Source organism: Podarcis erhardii (assembly GCF_964252035.2).
Source record: "Podarcis erhardii genome assembly, chromosome: 3".
NCBI lineage: Eukaryota > Metazoa > Chordata > Lepidosauria > Squamata > Lacertidae > Podarcis > Podarcis erhardii.
The window spans coordinates 48,055,406-48,081,603 of NC_138507.1; the positions used below are offsets into that span (position 1 = coordinate 48,055,406).

Below are 26,198 nucleotides of genomic sequence, written 5' to 3' on the forward strand. Positions count from 1 at the left end.
ATTTCCCCCCCAAAAAAACAGGTCGGGGAACAGTGGGATGGTGGTGCTGCGCCTCCCCGCTGTCCCCCGAGCTTGTGGGGCTGGCCCATGTCTGCCTGGCGCGAGGGGCGCTCTGCTTCAGGGCGCCCCGCGCGTCCGGTGGCAGGCTACAGTCCGCAGCATGGGGAACCCTCTGTTTCAGGGCGCCCCATGCGCCCCCCGGGTGCGCAAGGCTTGCCAACACGAGCGCAGAGCACGGGGCGTCCTCCGAAGGGCGCCCCGTGCTCCGCGCTGCCAGCTGCCGCCCGCAAGCCTTGCGCTCCTGGGGGGAGATCCCCCGGGTGCGCAAGGCTTGCGGACACCTGCGTGGAGCACGGGGCGTCCTCCGGAGGGCGCCCCATGCTCCGCGCTGCAGGCTGCTGCCCGCAAGCCTTGCGCTCCCGGGGGGAGATCCCCCGGGTGCGCAAGGCTGGCCGACACCAGCGCGGAGCACGGGGCGTCCTCCGGAGGGCGCCCCGTGCTCCGCGCTGCAGGCTGCTGCCCGCAAGCCTTGCGCTCCCGGGGGGAGATCCCCCGGGTGCGCAAGGCTTGCGGACACCTGCGTGGAGCACGGGGCGTCCTCCGGAGGGCGCCCCGTGCTCCGCGCTGCAGGCTGCTGCCCGCAAGCCTTGCGCTCCCGGGGGGAGATCCCCCGGGTGCGCAATGCTTGCGGACACCTGCGTGGAGCACGGGGCGTCCTCCGGAGGGCGCCCCGTGCTCCGCGCTGCAGGCTGCTGCCCGCAAGCCTTGCGCTCCCGGGGGGAGATCCCCCGGGTGCACAAGGCTTGCGGACACCAGCGCGGAGCACGGGGCGTCCTCCGGAGGGCGCCCCGTGCTCCGCGCTGCAGGCTGCTGCCCGCAAGCCTTGCGCTCCCGGGGGGAGATCCCCCGGGTGCGCAAGGCTTGCGGACACCAGCGCGGAGCACGGGGCGATGGGATGTGGGAGGGAGCTCGCTCCCCGCCCCGCGCGTGCTCGCCGCCGCCGCCCCGCCTCTCGCTGCCCAACTCGCCCGCCTCCCTCCCACGGCACACCAGCCGACGTCCCGCGGCACACTAGTGTGCCGCGGAACACCGGTTGGGAAACACTGATCTACAGAACGTGCTCTCGCTCTCAAACCATGGCCCTAAGAACTGTGTGTATGCTCCAGATGGAGAACACTTGAGGTAAGATCTTCAAAGCACGTGGAGTTCAGAACAAAAAGAAGCTGAACAAAGTTGATGATGTTAAAGAACCTAGCGGCATTAAATTTATAAAGCAGAGCAAGGATTTTCTCAGTTCATGTTCAAATCCATTAATTCTGATATACACTTGAGTGTGCTCAGAACTTTATGGAAACTTGGTATTGACTGGTTTAACCTCTATGTAACTTTACTGAAGCTACGTATCTGTTTCCTGAGCCAGTGTTTGAAGGCTGTGGTCAAATGGATGGGGGAAGAATAGACTAAAACTGAACCCGGAAAACAAAAAACGAGGTGAGGAGGAGGAACGGCTATGGTCTGGAGAGGGAGATGTCTGCCTGTGAGTGATTGTATCCATGTGAAACAATAATGAAGGGGCCTTGAGGATATTCCTAGATCCAGCATTGATTCGTAAGTTGTCCGTACAAGTTGTTGCTAGGAGTGGCTTTATCTGTCTTTGGCTAGTAAGGGGGCATTCCCCTTTCAGACAGATCAGATGGATACAGGGTTCTGGATCTCTCAGGCTTGATTACTACAATGCACTTTTCACAGCACTCCCCCCCACAGACAGTTTTGAAATTTCACCTGGTACAGAATGCTGCTGCATGTCGTCTAACAGGTGTTGATAAGGTAGAAGGCTTTCCAACCTTTTCTGTGGTTGTCAGTTTGCTCCAGGGACCTAACTTACGTATTTCTTTCAAGGGAGAAACTTTTTTGTGTCTGTTTCAAATCTGTATAGGTGTGCTGTTCTTGTGCTTATTGTTTTGTTTTTAAATCTCATGCAAGTCACTTTGAACTGCTGCAAAAGGAGTACAGAAGTAGACAGACAGACAAACAAAGAGAGGCAAAGAACCAACAAGGACTTGTTTTTGATTTTTTAAAAAAGCAATTTAATTTGTACACCAAGTAGTCTGAAAGCAACGCTGTTCCACATTATGATGGTAACACCGAAACGGATTTGAGTCAAAGAGCAATCCTGTCATGATTTATAGGTGTATCTAATTGACAGGTAACTGTAACAGTGTGAGGAAATATGGGAAGCGTATAATTTTTGCAATTACTGAAACTAGTGCATGAAAAAGAAAAGAAGGGTGTAGGCAGTTTTTATGGTTCTTTCCAAAATGTTTTTCAGTGACACCTAATCTTACTGCAAGTAGTTTGAGGGGGAGATCAGTACTATACAGTATTATGAACTGTTCAAAGTAGCTCTCTCCATGTCTTAAAATGGCATCATGGCACTGAATGTGACATTTGAAAAACCAGAAATATATTTTTGATAAAGATAGTAAGTTCAAATATTAAACAACACTTTTAAGGTTCATCTCCAGCAGCTTTAGATGCCACATAGATTGAAATGTACTAAAAATTTAACATGTGATTATAGCTGCAATACCATGCTGTTGATACTGAATTTACTATGACTGGGAGTGGAAGAATTCTGAAGAGAGATTATGAGGTTAATTGGAGACACGGCTGAATACTTTAATCCCTCATGATGCAAATATACTACCATTGAGTTATTTTAAGGGAATTAGTATTTAGCTAATTGCAGCAAAGATTTGTAAAGCTGAAAAAAGGGGGGTAGTGGCAGGTGAGAGAATGCACCGCCCCAACAGAATAGTTCCAGAAGATATGGTCAACAGCTTTTATGACCCAAGTTTTGTTAAGAGTATACGGAGACAGACAACAAAACTCACTGAAAATTGAACTTTTCATTATGTATTAGAAGAAGAAGAAGAGTTTGGACTTGATATCCCGCCTTTCACTACCCTTTAAGAAGTCTCAAAGCGGCTAACAATCTCCTTTTCCCTTCCTCCCCCACAACAAACCCTCTGTGAGGTGAGTGGGGCTGAGAGACTTCAGAGAAGTGTGACTGGCCCAAGGTCACCCAGCAGCTGCATGTGGAGGAGCGGGGACGCGAACCCGGTTCCCCAGATTACAAATCTACTGTTCTTAACCACTACACCACACTGGCTCTCAATGAATGACAGATTAACAAACTGACGATTAACACCACCAGGTAATGCTTTTAGCATTGCCATGAAAGCTTATTTTTAATTAAAATATATTAAAAGTCTGCATGGTAATGTTTTCTGCCTGCAAATCTTTACTTTGGATTTTGTGAGTACAGCAAATCCTATTTGCCAGTGGTGGGAGAAAGCCCAACACACTTGAACTCAACACTCTTGGGCACACATATACACAGGACAAAGAGCTCCCCACTTTCCAATCATGCCCACTTTCCTCTCATCAAATGATCAATCTGATGAACGGCAAGGAGTCAATTAGCACTCCTCTCAGAGAGCTGAACTACCTCAGCACCATGTCTGCTTTTTCTTTTTGCAGCATTCAGCAAAATTGGGGGGGGGGGGCTGCTTGGCGGGCAGCCTGATCCAGTCTCTGGCTACACACATTGGCCTGAAATCCATGTTACATGGTCAAGTCACATTTCCAAAATCCCCATCCTGTTTCTCCTTTGCATCGCAGCAGTGGGAAGAGCAATTTGCAAGAAAGAAGCGGTGCTTAGCCCATTTCCCATCTGCCACTTACGCCCTACAGTCCTCCATCCCACTGTTTACCCCTCAACCAATCTTCAAAAAAAAAATGTTGCTTTCCTGACATTGAAAGAACACATCAGAACACTCTCTCTCTCTCTCTCTCTCACACACACACACACACACACACACCTGTAAGTTAATGGAGACTGACAGATAGGATGGACGACTGTAATTTTGGAAGACATAGAGATTCAAGTCCTACAACAGAACTATTTGTTACCATTAAGCCTCTATCAGGAAACACCATGCTAAATACTTTTATTCAAGACAAACAACAACAGTGGGAGTCAAGGAGTCATAGCTGAGCACCAAATTCCATATCACAAACTGTTATGGGCCTATGCAAGCAGGCATTTCTACAATTATGACTAAATATTCAGTGTTTAATTATTTATCCATCCTTAACTGCAACCATGTAAAGACACAAAACTGCAATAATGATTAGCATAGAAGTTATGCACAAAAAACAACTGGAAAGCATATGTGCCTTCACTATTCAGAACAAAAATGCATTTGTTACTAGGCAACTACCTAACTGAGTAATGTTATATATGGATTAATTCTAACAAATGAATTCTGGTATTTAAAGTACTCTGGCCTCCTGAACCTCTATAAATAGTAGTCTTAAATCAAACAATAGAGGGAAAACCCACTAAATGAAGACAACACTCAAAGCTTTGTAACTCTGCAGTATTCTGTGATGGATAAACATCCATACCTATTTTATGAAGCTTTCACACCTGATAGATAAAAAAGGACAATCAAATTTCTTTTGTACGTGGTGTGAGCGTACCACAACAGAGGTTCCTATAAATGCCAGATAGAATGCAAGGGAATCCCAACACACATTCGACCAAGCAAAAGTTCTGCATTTTTATTATAGAGCAATTTAAAATTAATTAATTAATTTTATTTTAATGAAATAAATTTCTATATTGCCCTTCACCCAAAGAACACAGAGCAGTTTACAATATAAAAACACAAACATACATACCCATAACAACAAAAACAATACCCCCCCAGTTTAAAAGGTCATAGATTGTTTAAGTAAAAGGCCAAGGCTGATAGACAGAGGAAGGGTTAGAATATGTATAGAGAGCATGGGAAATATTCTACTATTATGTCCCATCAGCACAAGCATTTCCATGTGTTCAGTAGGACTCCCCCCCCCATGCCCTCCCCAAACCTGCCCCAGAGAGTTCAGGGAACACCTAGAAAAGACTTAGGGTGGGGTTGGGGGACAAGAAGGTAAAAACCTTCCATTGCTGACGCAGAAATCCTTGCACTGATGGAATGATTGCCATAGTGCTACATTGGATTCCACACCAAGGGTTTGCAGCATTTGCACTGAAATTAATACAAATTGAATGTCCTATTTCAATGAGCACACCACCGCTTCTGGGTTTCTTATGGGGTCAACGTCCAGAGACACCTGCTAGCTTTGACAAATTGATCTGAATGAGTAATGCAATGAACAGCAGCAACACACCACTAATGAGGGAGAACGCAGGAGAAGTCAAAAAGAGAAGCAGCGTAATAAAGGGACAATGGTGCAGGTGCCTATTTAGAGAATAGAAAACCCTACAAAAAAACTGAATCTACGGGGCTTCAAAGTAGATGTAAATTCTATGATTCTATAATCAGAAGCGTTCGCTGCCTTAACAAAATCGAAGCAATGGAAGGGAAGAGATAAATATCTGAAAGAGGAAGGCTTCTGTTTCCACCATTGCTGCTTAACCCCTACCACCACAAATCTTCCCCCTTTCTCAAGGGTAAGATTTGGGAATTGGTGTGGGGTACAGGGGGCTGATGTGGAACTCCTTTGTTCTTATTGCAAAGCTGGACAGAGCTCACAAAAAATGCTGAGTTTTTCTCCCAGACTACTGCAATAGAGTTTAGGAAAAAGAAGCCAATTTCAAACTAAGAGGGGGGGGGGGAGTGTGTGGTGGGAGACTTTTACCATCACTAATTTAGACAAAATGTCTAAGTCAGAAAAGGTAGTCATCAATGCACCAGCCAAATGATGACCAGAAACTTAGAAATTTAAAGTGCACTAATTTGCTAAGTAGATATTACTGAACTGCATGGTTTTTTATTTAACTTTTATTCTATTTTAAACATTTAAGCATTTTCATCTTACATCCCTGTTATTTTCAGGAATGCACAATTTTAAACATCAAAGCTACAATTAGTTTCAGAAGAGTCTTTTGATGTTGTATCCACAGCATATGAGCAAAGCTCAAAGCCTTTTTCCACTAAAAAAAGTTTTGTCAATTCAATTTAAATATCTTGTAAAAGGAACCTTTAGAATTCACAAAGTGCACAATGTGCATTCGTGTTTTATACCCTTTTAGCTAAGGTCACATCAGCTTTTACCCTGCGAGATATGTAACTTGACCCCTGAGTTGAAGGGACCAAAATCTGAGCTCAGCAAAGCACATCAAAAAGACAGCTATCCTCCAACCCCCAACAATCATCTCATATACTGCTCTAATTCACAGTAGAATGCAAAAAAAACCCAAACCCTTGAGTATTGCCACTCTTCCAATATTTGAACAAAGAATTGCTGAAAATTTTAAGCACCACTTTAGCTAACATCTTCGACCAGAGGATGTCATTTTCACACCTGTGCTATATTCAGTGTATAATGACATTAATGTTTCTTAACCAATGTTAATATTGTAAGAGGACTCAACACTTTCTGAGGGTTCCATGTGTCAAGAACTGAAACTACAGACAGGATTCTGCAGAAGCTCAATGGGGCTTGATCCCCTCTCTTCTTCTCCTGAGCACCCCAACGCCCCCTCCCCAATTTGTAAGAGGGGTCAGGAAAACCCCAGAATAGTACACAGGGTAAGGGAATGGATCCAGCTGACAAGCTGCTATGGAACATTTGTAACAGTGTAACACTGAATTTCAACCACAGTACAGTGGTGCCCCGCAAGACGAACGCCTTGCAAGACGGAAAACCCGCTGGACAAAAGGGTTTTCCGTTTTGGAGGCACTTCGCAAAACGAATTTCCCTATGGGCTTGCTTCGCAAGGCGAAATGTCTTGCGAATTCCTGCGGGTTTTTTCCCCTCCCCCCCCTTTTCCTAAGCCACTTATCAGCTGATCCGCTGATCTGCTTATCAGCGGATCCGCTAAAAGCCGCTAAACCGCTAATAGCGCTAATCCGCTAAGCTGTCAATGGGCTTGCTTTGCAAGACGAAAAAACCGCTATACGAAGAGCCTCACGGAACGGATAAATTTTGTCTTGCGAGGTACCACTGTATTAATACTTCCAGATATTCAACTACAATTCCCATCACCCTTGGACCTTAGACACGTGGGCCAGGAGCAATGGCATTAGCAGTCCAACTATATTTCATTGCCAACAAGTTCCCTGTTGTCTGATGTAAGGTATAATCTAGACAGAGTAACTTCTGCTAAGAATTATATGCCTTGAACTCTCAATGTTTGTTATTAAAACCAACTATTTTTAGCACCGTTAACTATGTTTAAAATTTTATTTTTGGACTGGAAGAAATTGAAAGACTACCTGCAGAAACATTGTAAAATGTCTGAATGTTAAAATGATGTTGGATTTAAAGAGAATATGGCATCAGTGATCTAGTTAAAAGGAGTATGCAAAATTCTTAAAAAGAAAAGGGGGAAAAGATCAGAGTAATATTATGTGAAATTTAAATAAAATGGCACAAGGGCTTAAGTTATTAAGAATAGTTAAAATTTGATAATGAAAAGAGAAGGAAAATTGGAGACATAATAGGTTGAAATATATAACTATAAACGAGGTCTGAAAGAGGGTTAGAATTTGCTGAACTTGATTGTGTAAAGGGGAACACAAAGAAGGGAGATGTGAGGAAGTCAAGAAAGAAGGTTATATAGATAATAAGTTAAAAAATGGATTTTTTCTTGTTTATGTTTTTATTGCTTTTTCTGTTTCTTTATGATGTACTTTTTCTTTTTGCTGTTTCTATTATATAAAATTTTAATAAATATCTTTAAAAAAAATAAAATTATTTTTGAAGTTATGTGATAAGCCTATATGCCATGATGGCGTACACACCACTGTGAGTTGTATCCTGGGTTGTACCCAAAGCAGCACTAAGTACCTTGTTCTGTCAGCGCAAGGATTTACCGTTGCCCAATGGAACTCCACCAACAGAGAGGAGTGCTTAACCCCAGAACAGATTATTGGAAAAAGACGGGGAAAGTTGGATTGCACAAGCATAAATCATTGCACTGATGGAAAAAATTAACTGGATACTGCCCTCTGTACTAGACTGCAGGAATCACTCTTTTAATTTTAAATAAGGTCCTATAACTCCAAGATAGGAATAAAACTTAAAGCCTTTGCAGATGACCTAGTTTTGACTTTGCAGGAGCCAGAATCTAGTACGAAAAGAGTATTGCAACTGATACAAGACTTTGGTCGGGTAGCGGGATTTAAATTAAATAAACAGAAAACCAAGGTGCTGGGGAAAAATTTGACAGATACAGAGTCAGAACGGTTTCAGAGGGAAACAGAACTAACTGCGGTTAAAAAAGTAAAATACCTAGGGGTGAATATAACAGCAAAAAATCTGAGTCTATTTAAGGATAATTATGAAAAATGTTGGTCTGAAATTAAGAGAGACTTGGACAGTTGGACAAAATTGAAGCTTTCTTTGTTAGGCCGAATTGCTGCTATTAAGATGAATGTATTGCCAAAAATGTTGTTTTTGTTTCAAACATTACAGATTGTGGACAAGACGGAGTGCTTCCGGAAGTGGCAGAAAGATATTTCTAAATTTGTCTGGCAGGGCAAAAAGCCCAGAATTAAGTTCAAGATATTAACTGATGCGAAAGAAAGAGGGGGCTTTGCCCTGCCAGACTTAAAGTTGTACTATGAAGCCGCAGCTTTCTGCTGGCTAAAAGACTGGCTACTTCTCGAAGACACTGATGTACTGGATTTGGAGGGTTTTAACAATGCTTTTGGTTGGCATGCATACTTATGGTACGACAAGGTTAAGATCAATAAGGCCTTTAAGAACCATATTGTTAGGAAAGCAGTATTTAATGTCTGGACAAAATACAAAGACTTATTGGAAAACAAGACTCCGAGGTGGCTTTCGCCTCTGGAAGCTAAGGCCCGAAAAAGACCCAATATGGAGGCCAAATGGCCAAAATATTGGGAAATATTAGAAAAAGATGGAGACAATTGGAAATTGCAGAGTTTGGAGAAAATGAAGGATAAAGTGCGAGACTGGTTACATTATGCTCAGATTAAAGAAGTCTTTAAAAATGACAAAAAGTTAGGGTTCCAGGTGGAGAAATCGAAGTTAGAAACAGAATTGTTAGAACCAAAGACTAAGGTACTATCTAGAATGTATAACTTGCTGTTAAAATGGAATACACAAGACGAAATGGTCAAATCGGCTATGATAAAGTGGGCACAGGACATTGGGCATAACATTATGTTTCAGGACTGGGAAAGGTTGTGGACCACTGGGCTGAACTTCACCGCATGTAATGCTCTGAAGGAAAATGTAATGAAAATGATATATAGATGGTACATGACCCCAGTTAAACTTGCCAAAATATACCATTCGTCTGATAATAAATGTTGGAAATGTAAAGAAAATGAAGGAACATTCTTTCACCTCTGGTGGACATGCCCTAAGGTGAAGGCCTTCTGGGAAATGATATATAATGAGCTGAAAAAGGTATTTAAGTATACCTTCACTAAGAAACCAGAGGCCTTCCTTCTGGGTATTGTCGGCCAGAAGGTGCTAAAGAAGGACCGAACATTTTTTATGTATGCAACAACGGCAGCAAGGATACTCATCGCTAAAAACTGGAAAACTCAAGATCTACCCACACTGGAAGAGTGGCAGATGCAGCTGATGGACTATATGCAACTGGCCGAGATGACTGGCAGAATCCGAGACCTGGGAGAAGAGAGGATTGAGGAAGACTGGAAGAAATTTAAGACGTATTTACAAAAACATTGTAAATTGGTTGAATGTTAAGAAGGATGCTAGATTATAAAAAATTGGCCACCACTAAATTGGATTTGAATTTGATGACAAGTGAGATTAAAGAAAACATAAACTTTTTGGAGAATTGCTAGATTATATTTAAATGAGTGGATATAAGATCGTAAACAAGTTGATAATTTGCTTGGAAAAACCTTTTAATGATGTAAATGGGAGCGGGAGACGTGAGGGAGTCCAAAGAAGTGATGAAACCACGTTATGATATAAGTAAGGTTGTTTATTATTTGTGCATTTGTATTCAAAAATCTTAATAAATATTTATATATATATAAAAAATATAACTCCAAGATAGGAATAAATTGTCTGCTTCAGATAGCCTAGCAAGAGGCATATAGTTTTTTGTTAAAAAATACTTAGGGTACCTAACTCCTGCAAAATTGGCCAAAATCAACAAAAACCATAATAACAAATGTTGGAAATGTAAACTACAAGTGGGAACCTTCTTTCATATGTAGTGGTCATGCCCAGAAATAAAAAAAATTCTGGGATTTACGATCTACAAAGAAATGAAAAATTTACTAAAAATCGCATTTCACAAAAAAATGGAATCATTCCTTCTTGGGATTCTAACTGACAATACCCCAAAAGAAAGATTAAAACTATTTTTTCTATGTAGTGATGGCGGCTAGGGTACTAATAGCCAAGTACTGGAAGGGTGACCATATACCAAGTAGAGAAGAATGGCTACAGAAGCTGAGCGAGTACTTGGAACTCGCTAAGTTGACTGAAGCCTTAAGGAATAAGTCAAATAAAATAGTCCAGAAGGAATGGGAATACCTAAATATCTACCTATCGAGTCAAGGTTCAACAACCAAGATTTGGTTGTGTTTAGAATAAACCCGTTAAGTAGGAAAATGTCTCCTTATACCAAGATGAGGAATCTATTGAAATACAGAGAAATTGCTTTAGTTATAGGAAATGAACCACCGTGAGGTTGACGGAAGTCAAAAACCAAAAGTATAATCAAACGAGATCCACCCCAGAAGGGTCAGCATCTCGGTAGAGAAATGACATTCTGGGATGTCTATTCTAGTTATCTTGTAATATACTTATGTTCTTACTTTTTGCATTTTCTCTGCTTTGCTGTTTTCTTTTTCTTCTTTTTCTTTTTGTCTTGCCCCCTTTCTTTACTCTTCTTTTTTGTATTTAATTGAAATGTTTTTATACTTTGTTTCATTTGTATTTGTATAACAATTCAATAAAAAAATACTTATGAGTGTCTTATTTTAGGAATTATGTGATAGATTTTGAATTATTCTTTATTTTATTCATGTTACCAAAACAGAAAGTTTCCAGATTTACACATTTTCATCCTTCCTCTCTCTGTTGTCTTTCACAGCAGCCTTAAGTGACAGATACATGATCTGGAGGCAGCTTAGGCACAATGAAGGAACCAACTAGAATTATTTGACTTCTCCATGTGCATTCTAATGTTTAATCTGGCAGCTCCAAAAAGGGTTTGGCACATACCTGACGTAAGGTGCGTGCCACTAAACTTTCCAGCACAGGTCCTCTATCTTCATGTAGAAGGTGCACTTCATCAAGAATAAGGAGCTTCACAAGTTGGGAGAGGGCTACATCTCCAACACTCTTCCTTGTCACAACATCCCATTTCTCTGGAGTGGTCACAAGCATCTGACAAAGACAAAAGGAGCAGACACATTTTTATTTATTTTTTACTGTTTGTTTTTTTAAAAAAAACCACACAAAATGAAAAAAACAAAAAGAAATGGCTAATAACAAGTTTGTAAACCAATGAAGACAAGCTTATTCTTGCCAGCACAGAATTCCACTGCCATTTTGTGTTACAAAGCACCCTGGATTCAAAACACTTTCCTCTGATCTCATTCTGAGCTATCCAATGTGGCCCTTACCTTTCTACAGTAGGCTATATTCAGGCCATGCAAACAAAACACCCTACCTACCTCCATTCAAGCACATAAGAAGTATCAACACAATCCAAGGACACATTCTAGCCAGGAAAAAGAATTCAAGGAGAGCGTGGAGCAGGGTCAGTAAGAGGTATGGCCTGGGGAGAGGCCTAGAGAGCAGAATTCAGTCTCCACACTTTAAGTTTCCCACGTTGCCTTAGCAAAACATTTCAGCTAAAACTTCCGAGTTATTCAAAAGCAGTGTTAGAAACTGAGATATGAAGGCTAGGAGCTAAATGGCACCTTAAATCTAGGTTATGGGGGCAACAACGGAATGTCTAGGCGCACTTTTTTATAAGATGAAAATAAATGAACTGCATCTAAAATATCTGTTAATTTTTCACATGGTCTAGTCCTAACCCTGCTCAACCCCCCCTAATATTCTTAAGAGGGTCTCTTCTCCATTCTTCAGAAAGCAGCTGGAAGTGGGGAGGCAGAAAAAGGTCCTCCTTTCCTTCCATTTTGCGGTTTTAATGTGAAATCTTAGGCGCAGTACTGCATCCACAGCTTAGAAACTGCTTGCCCTAATGAAAGTCACCGCCACAAAATGCACCTAGAACAACAGGAGTTTCGAACACTGTTCAAAAGAGCTTCCTTCACAAATAAGAAGAACTTTGCAGATGTGTAAGAGGCAGACATCCAAAGCAAAGTGTGGCAACACTATCATTCTGAGGCTAGCTTCTTGGTAGGTTTGGAAGGGAAGTGGATTTCAATCTGATTAAACATCCCCTCTCAAACAATGCAGATCTAAAAGACCACAGCCCCAACTAACTTAAAAACAGCCGAGATCTCTCAGTCTTATTTCTTATCTAAAAAGAACAGCAGCACTAATCCCTGAGAAAGCTGTGCACCTGGAACTTCTCTCACTGACGCATCATGCACTGACCTGCTCAGCTGGCCTTAGCATAGCACTGCAAATCCCTCTGTACCTTTCGGTAGGGAATCTAGCAGTCAAGGCTGTGGCTGGTAGACTGGCAAGTCCCCAGAGGACATTAAGGCCAACAAAACTTCACCACTTAATCAGGAAATTTCCTCCTACCATCCGATATATTTTGCTCTGCAAGGACTACATCTGAATAACGCTTAATGGGCAGTGTGTGTAGTTAAAAGGATGATTGTATCCATAAACTTCTTTAAATATGCCACCATTTCTTGCATTAACACTGCAGGATTAATCATGTCCACCAGAAATTCAGAGTAACTTCCTAGAAGTTCACTGCCTGGCACTTATTGCTGAGATTTGAGAGAAGTTATCTGTTGTATATTTGCATCCCTGTAGTAGAAGTGATAAATCACCAGACTGGAAATAATAAATCTGAGGTTTCAAGGACATGCAAAAAACATTACCTTCCTCGTTCTGTAACTAGAAAAACCAACTGATACCCATTAAAGCAGGACTTCCTATATAACTTCAAATTCAAGAACTACCTTATAAATGGGAACAATTCTAATCAGGCTTCAGCTACTATACAGAAGGTACAGCTTTAGATGTTAAAAAAGGAGGCAAATTCTCATGTAACTTAAAGGGGGGGAAATATAATGAGCTTTTGTTTATTAGCTAATTTAGGACTGAATTTTTCTTGCTACACTTGAAAATGGTGCCTTAAAATGGTGGTTAAATAATTTATTCAATGTGTCCTTTATAATAGCAATACCTTCCCCAACCTGGTGCCCTCCACATGCTTTGGAGTACAACTTCCAGAGTTGCCAATGGTGAGATGTTTTTATTGTTTTGTTACTTGTTGTTTGCTGCCCTGGGCTCCTTTGGGAGGAAGGGCCTGATATAACTGTTTTGCTAGTCAGCATACTGAAATGGAACATGGACACTCTATTATTCACTACCTATTGTTAATAGTCAATGATAGCTTCCCTTATGTAACTGGCTAACTTTTAAAGAAAATTTTTCCATCACATATTTTGTGGTAGAAGACTATGTAAGTTGGTACTACTTTTTTGTTTCTGTTGTTGCCTTCTGCCAACCAATGTGAATGGATGTCCTGAAAGTTCAACTTCTAATGAAGTTGGTGTGTGTATGCTTGCACACAGGCACACACACAATTATACAAATCTTTCACATTATCACTCTACTGAAACCTAAGCATCTAATGTATTTACTGATACAACTGGGGGGTTATTTAAACATGGTCAAATTTTAAAACAAGCTTTAGTACAATCAGCTAAGTCTAAATGTTGTTTGAAAGGTGTAACGTGTGTTAATTTTTCATCCAGGATCCTGTAAAATGCGATGTGTATCTTTCTCCACACACAAGCATACGCAAGTGCACAGTCACCTATACTACTAAATGCTATACTATACCTATACTACTTTTAGCTTTATACTGCTAAAGGTGGTAGTGGTTATTGTTTTGTTTGTTACCATGTTATGTATTTTTTTTGTTTTTATATTGCAACCTGTCTTGTGATCCTTGGATAAAAGGGTGGTATAGACATTTAATGAAAAAAATAAATATAAATTTAAATTAGGAAACAAATAAATCTAAGGAAACCAGTTGGAGTTGCCCTACGTTCTCTTTTAAATGTGTAGGCTGATCTAAATGAATCTATACAAAACAGAACCAGCGTGTGTGTGTGTGTGTGTGTTTCAAAAATAGAAGACAGCTAATAAATCTCTATGCCTATGCTATGTAACCTAATAAAACATTTATAGATGCTGCAACACTCTATATGTGGAAATAGAGGCAGAAATCTTCTGTTTTTGTCCACTTGTCAGGCAAATCCCTCTTTATCCAAACAAACCTTACTGAAAGTACCGTCACTGCCCTTATAGCCATGCCAGCTAACAATCTACCCTAACAATAGCTAACAATCTTGCTAAGATAGCTAACAACTTCCAAGAGGCATAAGATTCTTAGAGCTATTCTGCATTGGCGCTTTGGCTATGGTTGGATTCCAGGGATGGTTTGAAGGGACTTCAAAGTCAGTCAGACCACCGGTCAATTTAGCTGAGTTTTGTTTAACTGATTAGCAGCAGCTCATCCAGATTTCAAAGCACTTTTCCTAGTCCTACCTGCAGAGATTGGAACGGGGAGCATGTGCTCCATCACCGAACTTTGACCCTTCCCTATTAAATGCGGAAGTTTAATGCAGTAGAAAATGTGGTTTCCAATTATGTTAACTTTTAGACTGACTCGCCTGAGAAAATGAGAATAGCTAGTGACAAAAGAACAAATCAAAAGCCGAAAGCTACAGGCCAGCAGTCATAGCTAGTCAATTGTCCCTGCATCTCTCACAAGCAAGGGAAAGGGAATCATCCCCCGTCACCAGCATCTGGTTGCCTGATGTGGAAAAAGATGGACATGTTAGTCACATTAGACTCAGAGAATCGCAACAATACACTGTGTACAGGGAAGATACTGACTTCTAAGTCTTTGTATGTAATGATGGCGGCCTTTAATGAACCCACTCTAACTCAAAATAGTGAGTGTACAACCAGCATTTATAAAATGCCATCACACCACTACAGATGTAACTTATTACCACTTTGAAATGAGCCATGTCAACCACGAAAATTAGCAGCTGTAATTTTCATAGAACATTAATTAGCAAACTGTGATGAAATATATTTAGCAAGGCATATTAAGAATTTAAAGGTGTGAAATGCTACAAACGCAAGCTACTTAGCTAATTTGCCAAAGCTAAACTGGTACTGCTGCGATCACACACTTTCTTGTACCACAGCCCTGCTGTCACAATTTAAAATAAAACAGATGCATATTTTCTTCTTCTTCAGTTTTAAAGTATTTAGACACATTCGGCGCTAAGCGTAAAGCTCTTTTACGGCTGCATGTTGTAATTAAAAGTTGCTGATGGCACTCTAAATAACAACGTGAATTAAATGCGGAGTTCTGTATATTGTTATTCTGAAGACAGTGTGAACACATTGAGCACAGCTGCTGAGCAGTCTCCAGCATTGAATTTCAATAGGACTCTGACACAAACACCATTTAAACAAACTGAGGGAGAAAAACAGTGCCAGTGCCTGATGGACTGGACCCAAAGTTACAAGAACAGTGCATGTCTTGCTAGACGATGCTGCTCGTTTTCAGATTTATGACTAAGAATTTAGGCTCCTGTGAGGAAAGGAGAACAAACAGTCCGAAGATTTCCTCCTCTAAGTGCAGTTGTGTGAGCTGTTTCATCTCTGAGGCAAGATGAGTAGTTTGCTGCCCATCTTGCCTAGAATTCTAACACTGTAACCGAATTGCCTTGTAGCACTAAGTGCCAAGGCATGGGGTGGATGAATGAGGGGTTGTTTGTTCCTCCCCTCCATTTGCTGCATAGGATAGTTGAGAAGGAGATTTGGGCAAGAGCAGGTGTGGCTAACATGTAGCCACCCAGATGCTGTTTGAATCCAATGCCTATCAGTCCCAGCAAGTATTGCCAATGGTCAGGGATAATGGGAGGTGTGCCGAGGAGAAGGGAAAATATATAAAGTCTGAAGAAGGACCTTTTAAGCTTCAAACAGTTTAGAATTAGATTTAAAACGTTGAGCTTCCAAAAGTGGGATATTGATTATGGTTGTAAGATACACTTTTCAGGTTACCTTCCCCAACCCACCTTCAGGATATGGTAAACCAGGGATAGGGAATTTATGGCCCTCCAGTTGTTAGACTACAACTTGCACCATTCCTGAGCTCTGGAAATGCTGACAAGAGATAATGGGAGCTGTGAGTCCAATATCTGGAGGGCCACATGTTTTCCATCCCTGTGACAAACTGTTAGGTCTTAAGCACACCCATGTCTACCACCCTACTCCAGTTTCTTATTTCCTTTTGACATATTCAACATGGCACCTAGAAAAATGCTGTTCTTGACTGAGTAAATACGTTTCTACGTACTTGGGCAAGTCCTCAAAATATTCTCTTTCCAATTCAGCTGTCTTTCTGGTATTCTACCCATTGGATTGACCAGAGGTGTTGAGCTTTTTTGGGGGAAGGATGAGCCAAAGGTGATGAGCTTTTTTTTGGGGGGGGGAGGAAGAGCCAAAGTTGTTGAGCTTTAGGGGGAGGTAGAGCCAATGTGATTGGGATCGAACAGGGACACCCCACGATTGACCTGTTGGACATCCCTGATCTAGGCAATACAACTGGGGCAAAATGAGCAGTACAGTGAAGCTGGGTATATAGATTGTCCATGGGAAGCGCACATTTCTATGCCACTAGCCCACGCTGGGTTGGGATAATCATAATTAGTTTTGCCATCTCTTCTTTCTTACAGTGACCATGGAAAGCTTCACAGATAGTCATAGCATATTCATTTCGTGACACTGGAAAACCATTTCATTTTTAAAGGAGTTTTAGAATACCTTTATACAGCCATGTTTTCTATTCTCAGTGAGCAGCACTGCAAAGAGTTTTCATTTATATCACTATTACACCACTTCAGTTCTCTCAGCACAGAAACAGCCAGGAAATAAAGTGTCACATTTGGTTAATGAATTGAAACTCATGCAAGACATTTCAATCTGGCTTTCGTATTAGGGCATGGCCAAATAGAAATGGGCTAACTGTCGATATTTTGACTGTCAACTTACATTTCTCTCTGTCCATGTAATTTCTTCCCACACCCTCTTCAGTGGTGCCCAGATTAGTATTAGGAACTACTCCAAAACTAGTTCCATCACTGGGTAAGCATAGAATAAATGCGTGCAGAAGTCCAAAACCGCTGGTCAATAAAAAAATTAATATCAGCTAACAAAAGTGCAACATTTAAGACTTTGGATATTTAGGTTCCAATCCTATATTGTGTTACCTGGGATTGAGTCCCATTGAATGAGGTGGGACTTTCTTCTCAGTATACACAGGATTGCAATGCAACAAAAAAGTATTGTAAAGGCTGCTATTGCTATGCTAAACCTTTGCTCGTTTCCACCTGCTCCCCTGCCCCCAAGAATGCATTAACGGGAAGCATGTCACAAAAAAGCAAAATGGGAACTTTTTTTGGCATGAAAAGTTCCAGTCTTTCTGTAAAAAGCTATGGATCATGCACAGATTGCTACAGATTCTACATGACCATCTAGAAAGTCTGAGGGTGCGAATCAACTGGACTGCAGGAGCGCACATGACCATCCAAGTATATTCAAGAGCAAAAATAAGCCTGATAGCACACTGAAGTTGTCTTTGCAGGACTCCTAAAATTTCACTTAGTAACTACAAAATTCCTATATCCCGTCTTTGAAATACACTATCTGGCCAACTTACAATAAAGTGTTAAAATCATCATAAAGTTACTAATGAATTAAAATAAGTGAAAAACATCACCCTTATAAAAGCAGCATCCAGATACAGATCAACTGGAGTTAAAAAGTTAAAACCCCAGTGAAATTAAAAATGCATTCACCTCATGGTAGAAAGGCACCAGATTGCCAGGCTAGCATTCTCTGGGGAGAGAAATTTTAGAGCTGGGCATCAGCACAGAAAAGGCCTTCTCCCAAGTAGCCACCTACCACATTTCAGATAGAGGGGGAGCCCACAAAAGAATACCTTGTGAAGTACAATGTGCTCATAATGGCTCTCTCCCGGTTAATCTAACAGCTGTATTCTGAATGGATCACTGAGACCAGCTATCTCTGTTTGAGCTGGAAAATGTTGTTCCATGTCACTGAACACGTAACATGCTCACAGTAACATTAGGACAGAAATATTTTTTTAAACAAAAACAAAAAAGACGTTGAAGCTCTCTTCATCCAGATATCCACATAAAACCAGAAGTCAGGGAAGATGCTCACCCTAAATTTAAACTCATCAGTACAGAAAAAAACATGTCAAGATAACGGAGGATAGCAGAGTTTTCTTGTGACATCTCAACTATTGCATGCCAGAAGTGGGTGAGACCAGAAACTGTGGTGGATGTAGAACTAGAATAGTAAAGATGGTAACAAAATGTGACTCTGCTGAAGATGCATAGTTGTTTAACTGGGTATAAGCTTTAATAGTTTACTAACCAATTAAACTGATTAAGATTTGCACCTATATTTGTATAATAATCTGCAAACATATCAAAAGATAAAAGGACATAAGGGAGCAGAGAGGAGAAAGTACAAAGAAGGAAGGATAAGATGGGGGAAAGTCATCAGAATAAAGCATATTATGGTATACTGATAAAAAGCAGCATCAAAACAGTATTCCAGTACATTTTTCTAGGGTAAGTAAGTCTGTCCACACAAAGCACATTTTTAGCCTCCAGAACAAAAGAGGAGGAACAGCTTGTGTGCTTTGTGAAATCCAACACTTGTATTGTAAAATACATAATTAGCTTCTCAGTCTGCAAGTTTAAATAATGATTTAAATGTTTTAAACAGGAGAGAAATTCCATATTATTATCCTACTTTCTTTGCTCTAATTCATTTCACTAATCATGGTTATATCAACTCCAATACTCCAGTGTCAACTTTGACTGATGCCAATAAGCTCCTTAATCAGGTATGACAACTTTCAGCTAGCGTGCCTCATTAGCACACAGCAATCCTGTTCATAATTTTCTCTTTCCCCCCACATTTCATTGCCCATTTTAACAGGCGATTCTGTCAAAGTGTGAGGTATAAATCAGGCATGGGGAACATCCAGGCTGCAGGCCAGATTAGGGCCATAAGCCACACACACCTGATGTCATACAGTTTCAGGTATGGCACAGGCATGACCCCCTGCTGAAAGTGAGGTATGCAGGTACCACCAATCAATAGCATCTTCAAAACCCTTGTGCCTTGGGGGGGGGCAGGAATAATTTATATTAGTTTTCCAATATTTCTCCAATAATAGCTAAATTATAAAATTATTACAAAACCCTTGTGCCTTTGCCTGCACAACTTTATTTCAAACCATGTGACAATGTTCACCTACTGAAATGGCCCATGGGAGTTAAGGGAGGTGAGTATCTGTACCTCTGGCTAGATCAGATTCCCTACCCCTGTGTAGTGAAAGCTGATTGACAATTTGTTAAGAAAATATTCAATTCTGAAATATGAAAAAATTGTGATATAAAGCAAAATGAAACAAAAACCAAGTGTTTTCCTTTTCCTGTACATCACAGGGACCTGACTGATTGTGATGGAACACACGCACAGCTAAGAAATCCTACCATCCTATAATTCTGCCTTCACAGAGGGGGTTCCTTACATCCAGGAAATGCATTCTGGCTTTCCAGCATGGTAGCTTATTGGCGGCTACATAGTGCAATTAAGTCTCCATCACATACTCTTCCTTCATTCTCTAGGGAGGAAGAGAATGTTTGTTCTATGACCATGTTAGACTATTTGTCTCGCTCAGGCAGAGTGCTTCTCCATTGTCTGCTAACTTACTCTTTCAACCAGGAGAACAGGGTTGAACTTAAAAATATTCTGCATTAACAGCACATGCTCTGCTACTAAGCTGCAGTCCCGACCCACTGCTTTATTTCAGACCTAAGTTCTAGTACACAGAGTCAAACTACATGTTGCAAGGCAATCATAGCGATCCAACCCCCCTGTTTGTAATGGGATGGGAGTGTGTTGGGGATGGGGAGATATCTGCAATAAAGGATTGGCAGATATGTAAAATGCTTAACTGTTTTTAGTCAGTTCAGTCAGTTTTGTTTGTTTGTGCCAACTGAGTTCAGAAATGCAAATTAAGCCCAGCTGGAGGATGAGCCCCTGAGAGCTAATTTCAGAGGAGACTTGGCAAGTGTAGGAGGGATTAAGCACTACCTTTTCCTGATCTGCCCCTAAAAACTCTGCCTCCATCCTGCCTGTGAATTTTATTACTTCAGCAAATGTGAACTAAGGGTCTCTTCCTTTGCATGCTGCAACATATGCAGGGAAAATAGTCCCTCTGCTTTCCCTCATCTTCTCCATAATGTAACATATGAATTAGCTCTATGGTTCTTTCATTCTCAAATATGACCTACTCATTCTTCATTAGAGACAAATCAGTGAAGGGGATTCATTCCTGCAACATTACACCATTCCCAAAACACTAAGACCTCAAAGCCTTGGAAAATCAAACTGCTGTTGTTGTTTTTTTAAAAAACCAACAACAATTCAGAAGATACACTCAAAACAAAATCAAAATATCTAAACAAGGGCAAAACTTGTGCAAGCAAAACAAGTGCCTCAGGGTTATATTCAGTTGGTATCGGTTAGCTGACAGAATGTTATTTGATTCAGCATATTTGATTCAGGCTTGGGTCAGAAGAACAGGGATCAAGGTGATCATTGGTGCTTTCCCCAAAAAACCTCTGCTCTCAATAGCTTGGGGACACTTAAGAACAGCAGGGAGATGATGCAGAAGATCACCTTCATCCTTGCTGCTGCTGCTGCTTTTGATTCATCAGTCTTCCATCAAGACCTTCTGAAAGCAAAGAAATGGCAGGAGGATGCAATCTGCAGAAACAGTGTTTAGACTACTTAGCTTTATAGAGGCATTAGTTTCCCATTTAAACTTCCATCATGCAAAGATTGCACACATTTCTAATTTAAAAGCAGAAATCAAAATTAAAAGATTGCTGATTTCCCTAACTGCAAGTTGGTCAAACAGGGACTAAAATCACGCTGGAACAACAGCGTTTTACTTTTAAGGCTTTTAGCATCTGAGAGGTAAAGATTAATTTGTGCGTTTCAATTAAGCAGCTGAAGTAAATTCAATCTGATGGCTACTGAATTGGCAAACAAAATTATTCTGCATGAATTTCAAAAGAAAGCCCAGTACACTAAACTGTTATAAAGTCATTTTGCATGCACTGATACTATGGTTATATATATAATACCCAATTTGTTCTTCATTTCTGCTTTTAGATTAAATGTTAAGTACTATTGTATTCCTCGGTGTTGTTTCTTATTCTATATAATCATCACACTAAAAGACAGAATGTTTTTGTTTTTGAGAAAAAGAACAAAAAGAAAGCAAGCATTCCTGTGTTCCTCCACTTCCATTTTGCCATCCCTCCCCTACTCTCCACATTTCTCACCATTCAAATCCATTTCTCTGCTCAAGAATATTCACTCAACAAGCACAGCTGTTATTCTGAAATCTTTACAGCTAAATCAGAGATAATTGGACTTCAGAGTACTTTTAAATTGTAGCCTAGGAAAAGAATCTAGCTTAATGCATCATTTGCATTACCTATAAAGACTGCTTTTCTATCCTTTTAAATTTATAGTGCTTTTTGTATGGGGGGAGCACAAAAGAGTTATACAGTAGTTTTACAGATATGTGAATTTCTTTGCACAAAAGGGTTTTATGAGAAGCTATTAAATCTTGCAAAAGTAAAAAAAAAATCAATAACCAACTCTGGGAATTCTACAATGTTTAAAGTTATTAATACAAGTAATGAAATATTTCTCATAAGTGGGTCCTATTTGTTTTACGAACAGTATGTTGTAAAAATCATATTTGCACTCAACACACAGTAAAAAGGGTCATCATTTGGTGAGATTTTTAAAAAACCATAATGCAATCAAGCATTAACAGATTCACAAAGCAATTATATAAAGGGAAATTAGTAAAGCTTTATTGTTATAGCAGTTTAAAATGATACAAATCATTATACCCAGTGTTTGCCTGAAAAAATAAATAATGTAATGTTGTAATTCTGGCATGAAGTTGCACACAATATCACCACTTTGCCACAGCAGTCAGTATACCATATCCTAAGCAGTTAACACATGAGCATAGAAAGCCCTGCAGCTGTACTGTTAGGTATTCCACATCTGTCTCTGTAAAATTATTATTAATAAGTCTATTAGTAACAAGTCGGCCATTTATTAAACAAGCACTAATTGCAATCATATCTGGCAAAACATTGCAAGGAGGGCAGCTAGTTATTGTTGTTGCTACTTTTCAAGGAGGAAAAAGGAATTCTGCCTTTAAATGCTTTCCACTAGCACCCAGAGCACTGAACTGCAAGCCACTTTGTGCGACTCTGCAAATGATCGCCAGAATGAGCATCTTTTGGTCCACAGGACAGGTGGTCTGCTATTCCTCTTCTCATCTTGCTCTTCTGCTTCATTTCCCACCAGATGACGAGCCCTCTTGGGGCAAGGTCTCTCTCTTTTTTATGTGGAAAGCAGAACAGGTTTTAGAAATTCAAATTGAAGTTTGAGATAGTAAGCAGTTACAAGAGAAAAGGCTTCAAAGTGAAAAACATTTTAAAACTTTGTGAGGCAGGTGCACTTGCTAAATAACTTATTCAAAGCATTGCCAGTGGTTGACATCTGCAGTCTCAATGCTGTGTTGTGGAGGGCAATAGGAAATCACCGCTCTGATTTCCCAAATCCTGCAGGAATCCTACAGCAGCACCATGCAAAAAGCATGACAAGGACCATTTGTAAGCCAGAGATAATAGAATCGTGAATTTTGAAGTAAAAAGTTTTCCCAGCATCTTCCTAAGGGTTCTCTTTCCATTTATGAAGCCTGACTCTGAAAAAAATAACCTTACCAGATTTTGATTTTGCATTAATATAAACATTTAATAAGATTTAAAAAATAAAAAAAAATACTCATCGGACAATGGAATGTCACTTCAAAATGCTTGCCTGCATGAATAAAGACAAGACTATTAGTGTGTTATCATCACGTTTTACAAATATTAAATCAGATCTAAAACTGACTAGGTAAACTTTCAGAGCAGGGATGGGCGCTATTCAGATGATGTTGGACTTCCAGCAATCATCAGCTGCAGTCAGCATGGCCAGTAATGCGGGTGACAGATGTAGTTCAGAAATATTCAGAACACACATTCCTCATTCCTGATTTAGGGGAAGTGTCACTAATTTAATCTAATGTACTGTGCGCTTTATTTGAAATTCACCCTGAATTCACTATAAACATTCTTTCAACCAACGTGGAGATGAAGAAAAGGTAGATGAAAGGTTTGTAGGCAAAAGCATTGCTAGCTTGGGCTATATTGAATTGAAAAGTAAAACATTTAACTTTATTTTTTATTTTTTTATTTTAAAAAAAACACTAGCTCTTCTACAGCATCATATATTGGATTAACAACTACAAGAATTAAGAAACACATTTTGTTCACCTGCAGGTGACACTGTTGGACCAGTCCATGAAAACACATAAGCAACAAGCAGTAAATATTCCTTTTCAGCGTGCTCAACTATTTTGGATTGATGAGGAATCCAAAGGAAAACATTATTTCTTCTTTTTTATGTTAGCCCTTAAAGTTGTACAACAATAAACCTCAGCATAGCTATTAATTTAACTATTTCATTTTTAGGCCTGCTAACACTGATTTTTTTCAGACAGTGAGTAAAATAAATGTAAGAGTGTGCATACTTGAAACTAAATCTTCTAAGCAAAAAGCCTGCTTCAATCAACCAGAACATATATAGTTTTGAAATAAAAAAGCCTTTATTCTAAAAGGGGATTAAACAATTTTGTCATTTAAAAAATAGGAGAGGGTTCACAAGGAAATGAGGCAGAATGAAATCAACATACTTTAAAAAAGGAAAGTAATTTTTTGGCAATATTAAATTTAAATTACCATTAGTAATTTAAAAATAATAAAATATATACTACCTTTCCCAAAATTCAAGGCACCTTACTCTGCTCTTATTTAGCACTTACTGAACGTTCACACTTCTTTGTACAAATTACCTCCCTTCCCTCTATTGTCCCAGTCAAATTAGGACCCCTTGGCTGCCACCATTTAAAAGGAGGAGAAGGAATGCAGTTGTGGTCACAAACCTAACACACCGTCTAGCTGGGTTTTGAGCAGCATTAGAAACTAGTTGCATGTTACAACGGGCTAATCAGGAGAACGAGCACATGTGCAGAATGGTACGGATGACTGTTTTGCAAAGTGCTTACTTGAATACGTTGGTAACTAGTAATCTGCCATCATCACCTGTTAGTGTGTCACAAGCAGGAACCTTGAAAGCTGCCTTATATTAGGCCTGTCTACCTGTCCATCGGAACCAGTACAGTGGTACCTCGGGTTAAGAACTTAATTCGTTCTGGAGGTCTGTTCTTAACCTGAAACTGTTCTTAACCTGAGGTACCACTTTAGCTAATGGGGCCTCCTGCTGCCGCACAATTTCTGTTCTCATCCTGAAGCAAAGTTCTTAACCCGAAGTACTATTTCTGGATTAGCGGAGTCTGTAACCTGAAGCGTCTGTAACCCGAGGTACCACTGTACTGCCTGTTAGGACTGTCAGTGGTTCTCCAAGTTCTAGTCAATCCTCTTGCCTTGAGATGCCATGGACTGTACCTGGGACCAGCTGCAACAGAATGCATGAGCTCTACCACTTAGCTGCCCAGGTATAACAGTATTCCATATGACAAAGTGATACAGAAAACCCACAAAGGGTGCATGCAGAGGGTAGAACTCAGCACACTGCTAAGTGGGGCATGAGTGTGGGGAATGAGGTCCAGTCACACAATAAGACTTCCTCCTTCTCATGCCCCTCACACCACCTAAAACTGTTCTGGGTTTCCCCTCAAACCCCCAGAACATTTTTTTTTTTGGGGGGGGGAGGACGGGTGGGAGGAGAGAGGGAGAAAGTTAGGTTGTGCAAGCAGACCTCATTTTGTGCATGGAACAACTAGTTGAATCTTGCCTCGAGCTCTTTGTACAATGAATCAAGCATAAAAATGTTTAGATGTTGTGGTCTGAATGACATCTGGCAGAAGCCTTGTGAGAAGAGGGATGGGCAAGGGAGTAGATAGTCTTGTCGAGTTCTGCCTTAAAGACTGGGGGAAGGATTCCCCATATGTGTTCCATGAGCATAAGGCATGCTGGATCTGCTTGCACAATGGGACTTTCATGCCGTCCTCCCCCTCACCCCCTGAAATAGCCAATAGGAGGCCCGGAAGAACCTCCAGAACAGCATGCAGGGGGAGGAGAGAGGGGATCATTCTATCTGGCAAGCTGCAATGCTTGGACAGATGGAAGGTTCATAAGAGCACTGCTGAATGCCTCCCAAAATATACAATCAAGTGGGATGTAACACTTTATTCTGGGGCACATAAACCACTCTACTATAAAGATGAATCCATAAAGGGAGAACACAGTGTGAAATAAGGAAGACTTCAGATTATAAAAATGATTGCATATGAAAAGGATGTTCAGCTCCCTATGGAGAGCTAGACGTTTTTCCTAAGTATCTTCAGCCTCGAACACCACTACCAACCTTTGGGTACATTGTGCTACATTTGAAAAAAGACACAGACATTTTTATATTTCCATTTGTAGTTCATTTAAGGGGGGGACAAGAATCTAATTTTAAATAGGGCATGCCTTTCTACCTTGTGAATAAAAGAAATTACTTTCAGCATAGCTGTGCCACTGAGAAATGCTGCAAGAGATTTATCAGCAAAGGAACAAGGCTTCCTCTTTATTAGCAATAGCTTCTTGATGTATTCTGGTATTGCTACAGGTCCCTGCCCAAATGTCGATCAAAGGCAAATATTCTGATCCCGAAACTCTGTGGGTGGGCAAAACGCTCAGCATTAGTTTTTTTCTCCA

At 40.5% G+C, this 26,198-nt stretch overlaps 1 protein-coding gene across 1 annotated transcript in view; it reads right to left on the reverse strand.

The window, feature by feature from the left end:
* Positions 1-26,198, reverse strand: part of ASCC3 (activating signal cointegrator 1 complex subunit 3) — a 204,620-nt gene that overhangs the window by 126,774 nt on the left and 51,648 nt on the right. The window contains exon 11 of the mRNA XM_081856656.1: positions 11,266-11,430. Within this exon, the coding sequence (XP_081712782.1) occupies positions 11,266-11,430 (165 nt within the window). The remainder of the gene's footprint in view (positions 1-11,265; positions 11,431-26,198) is intronic.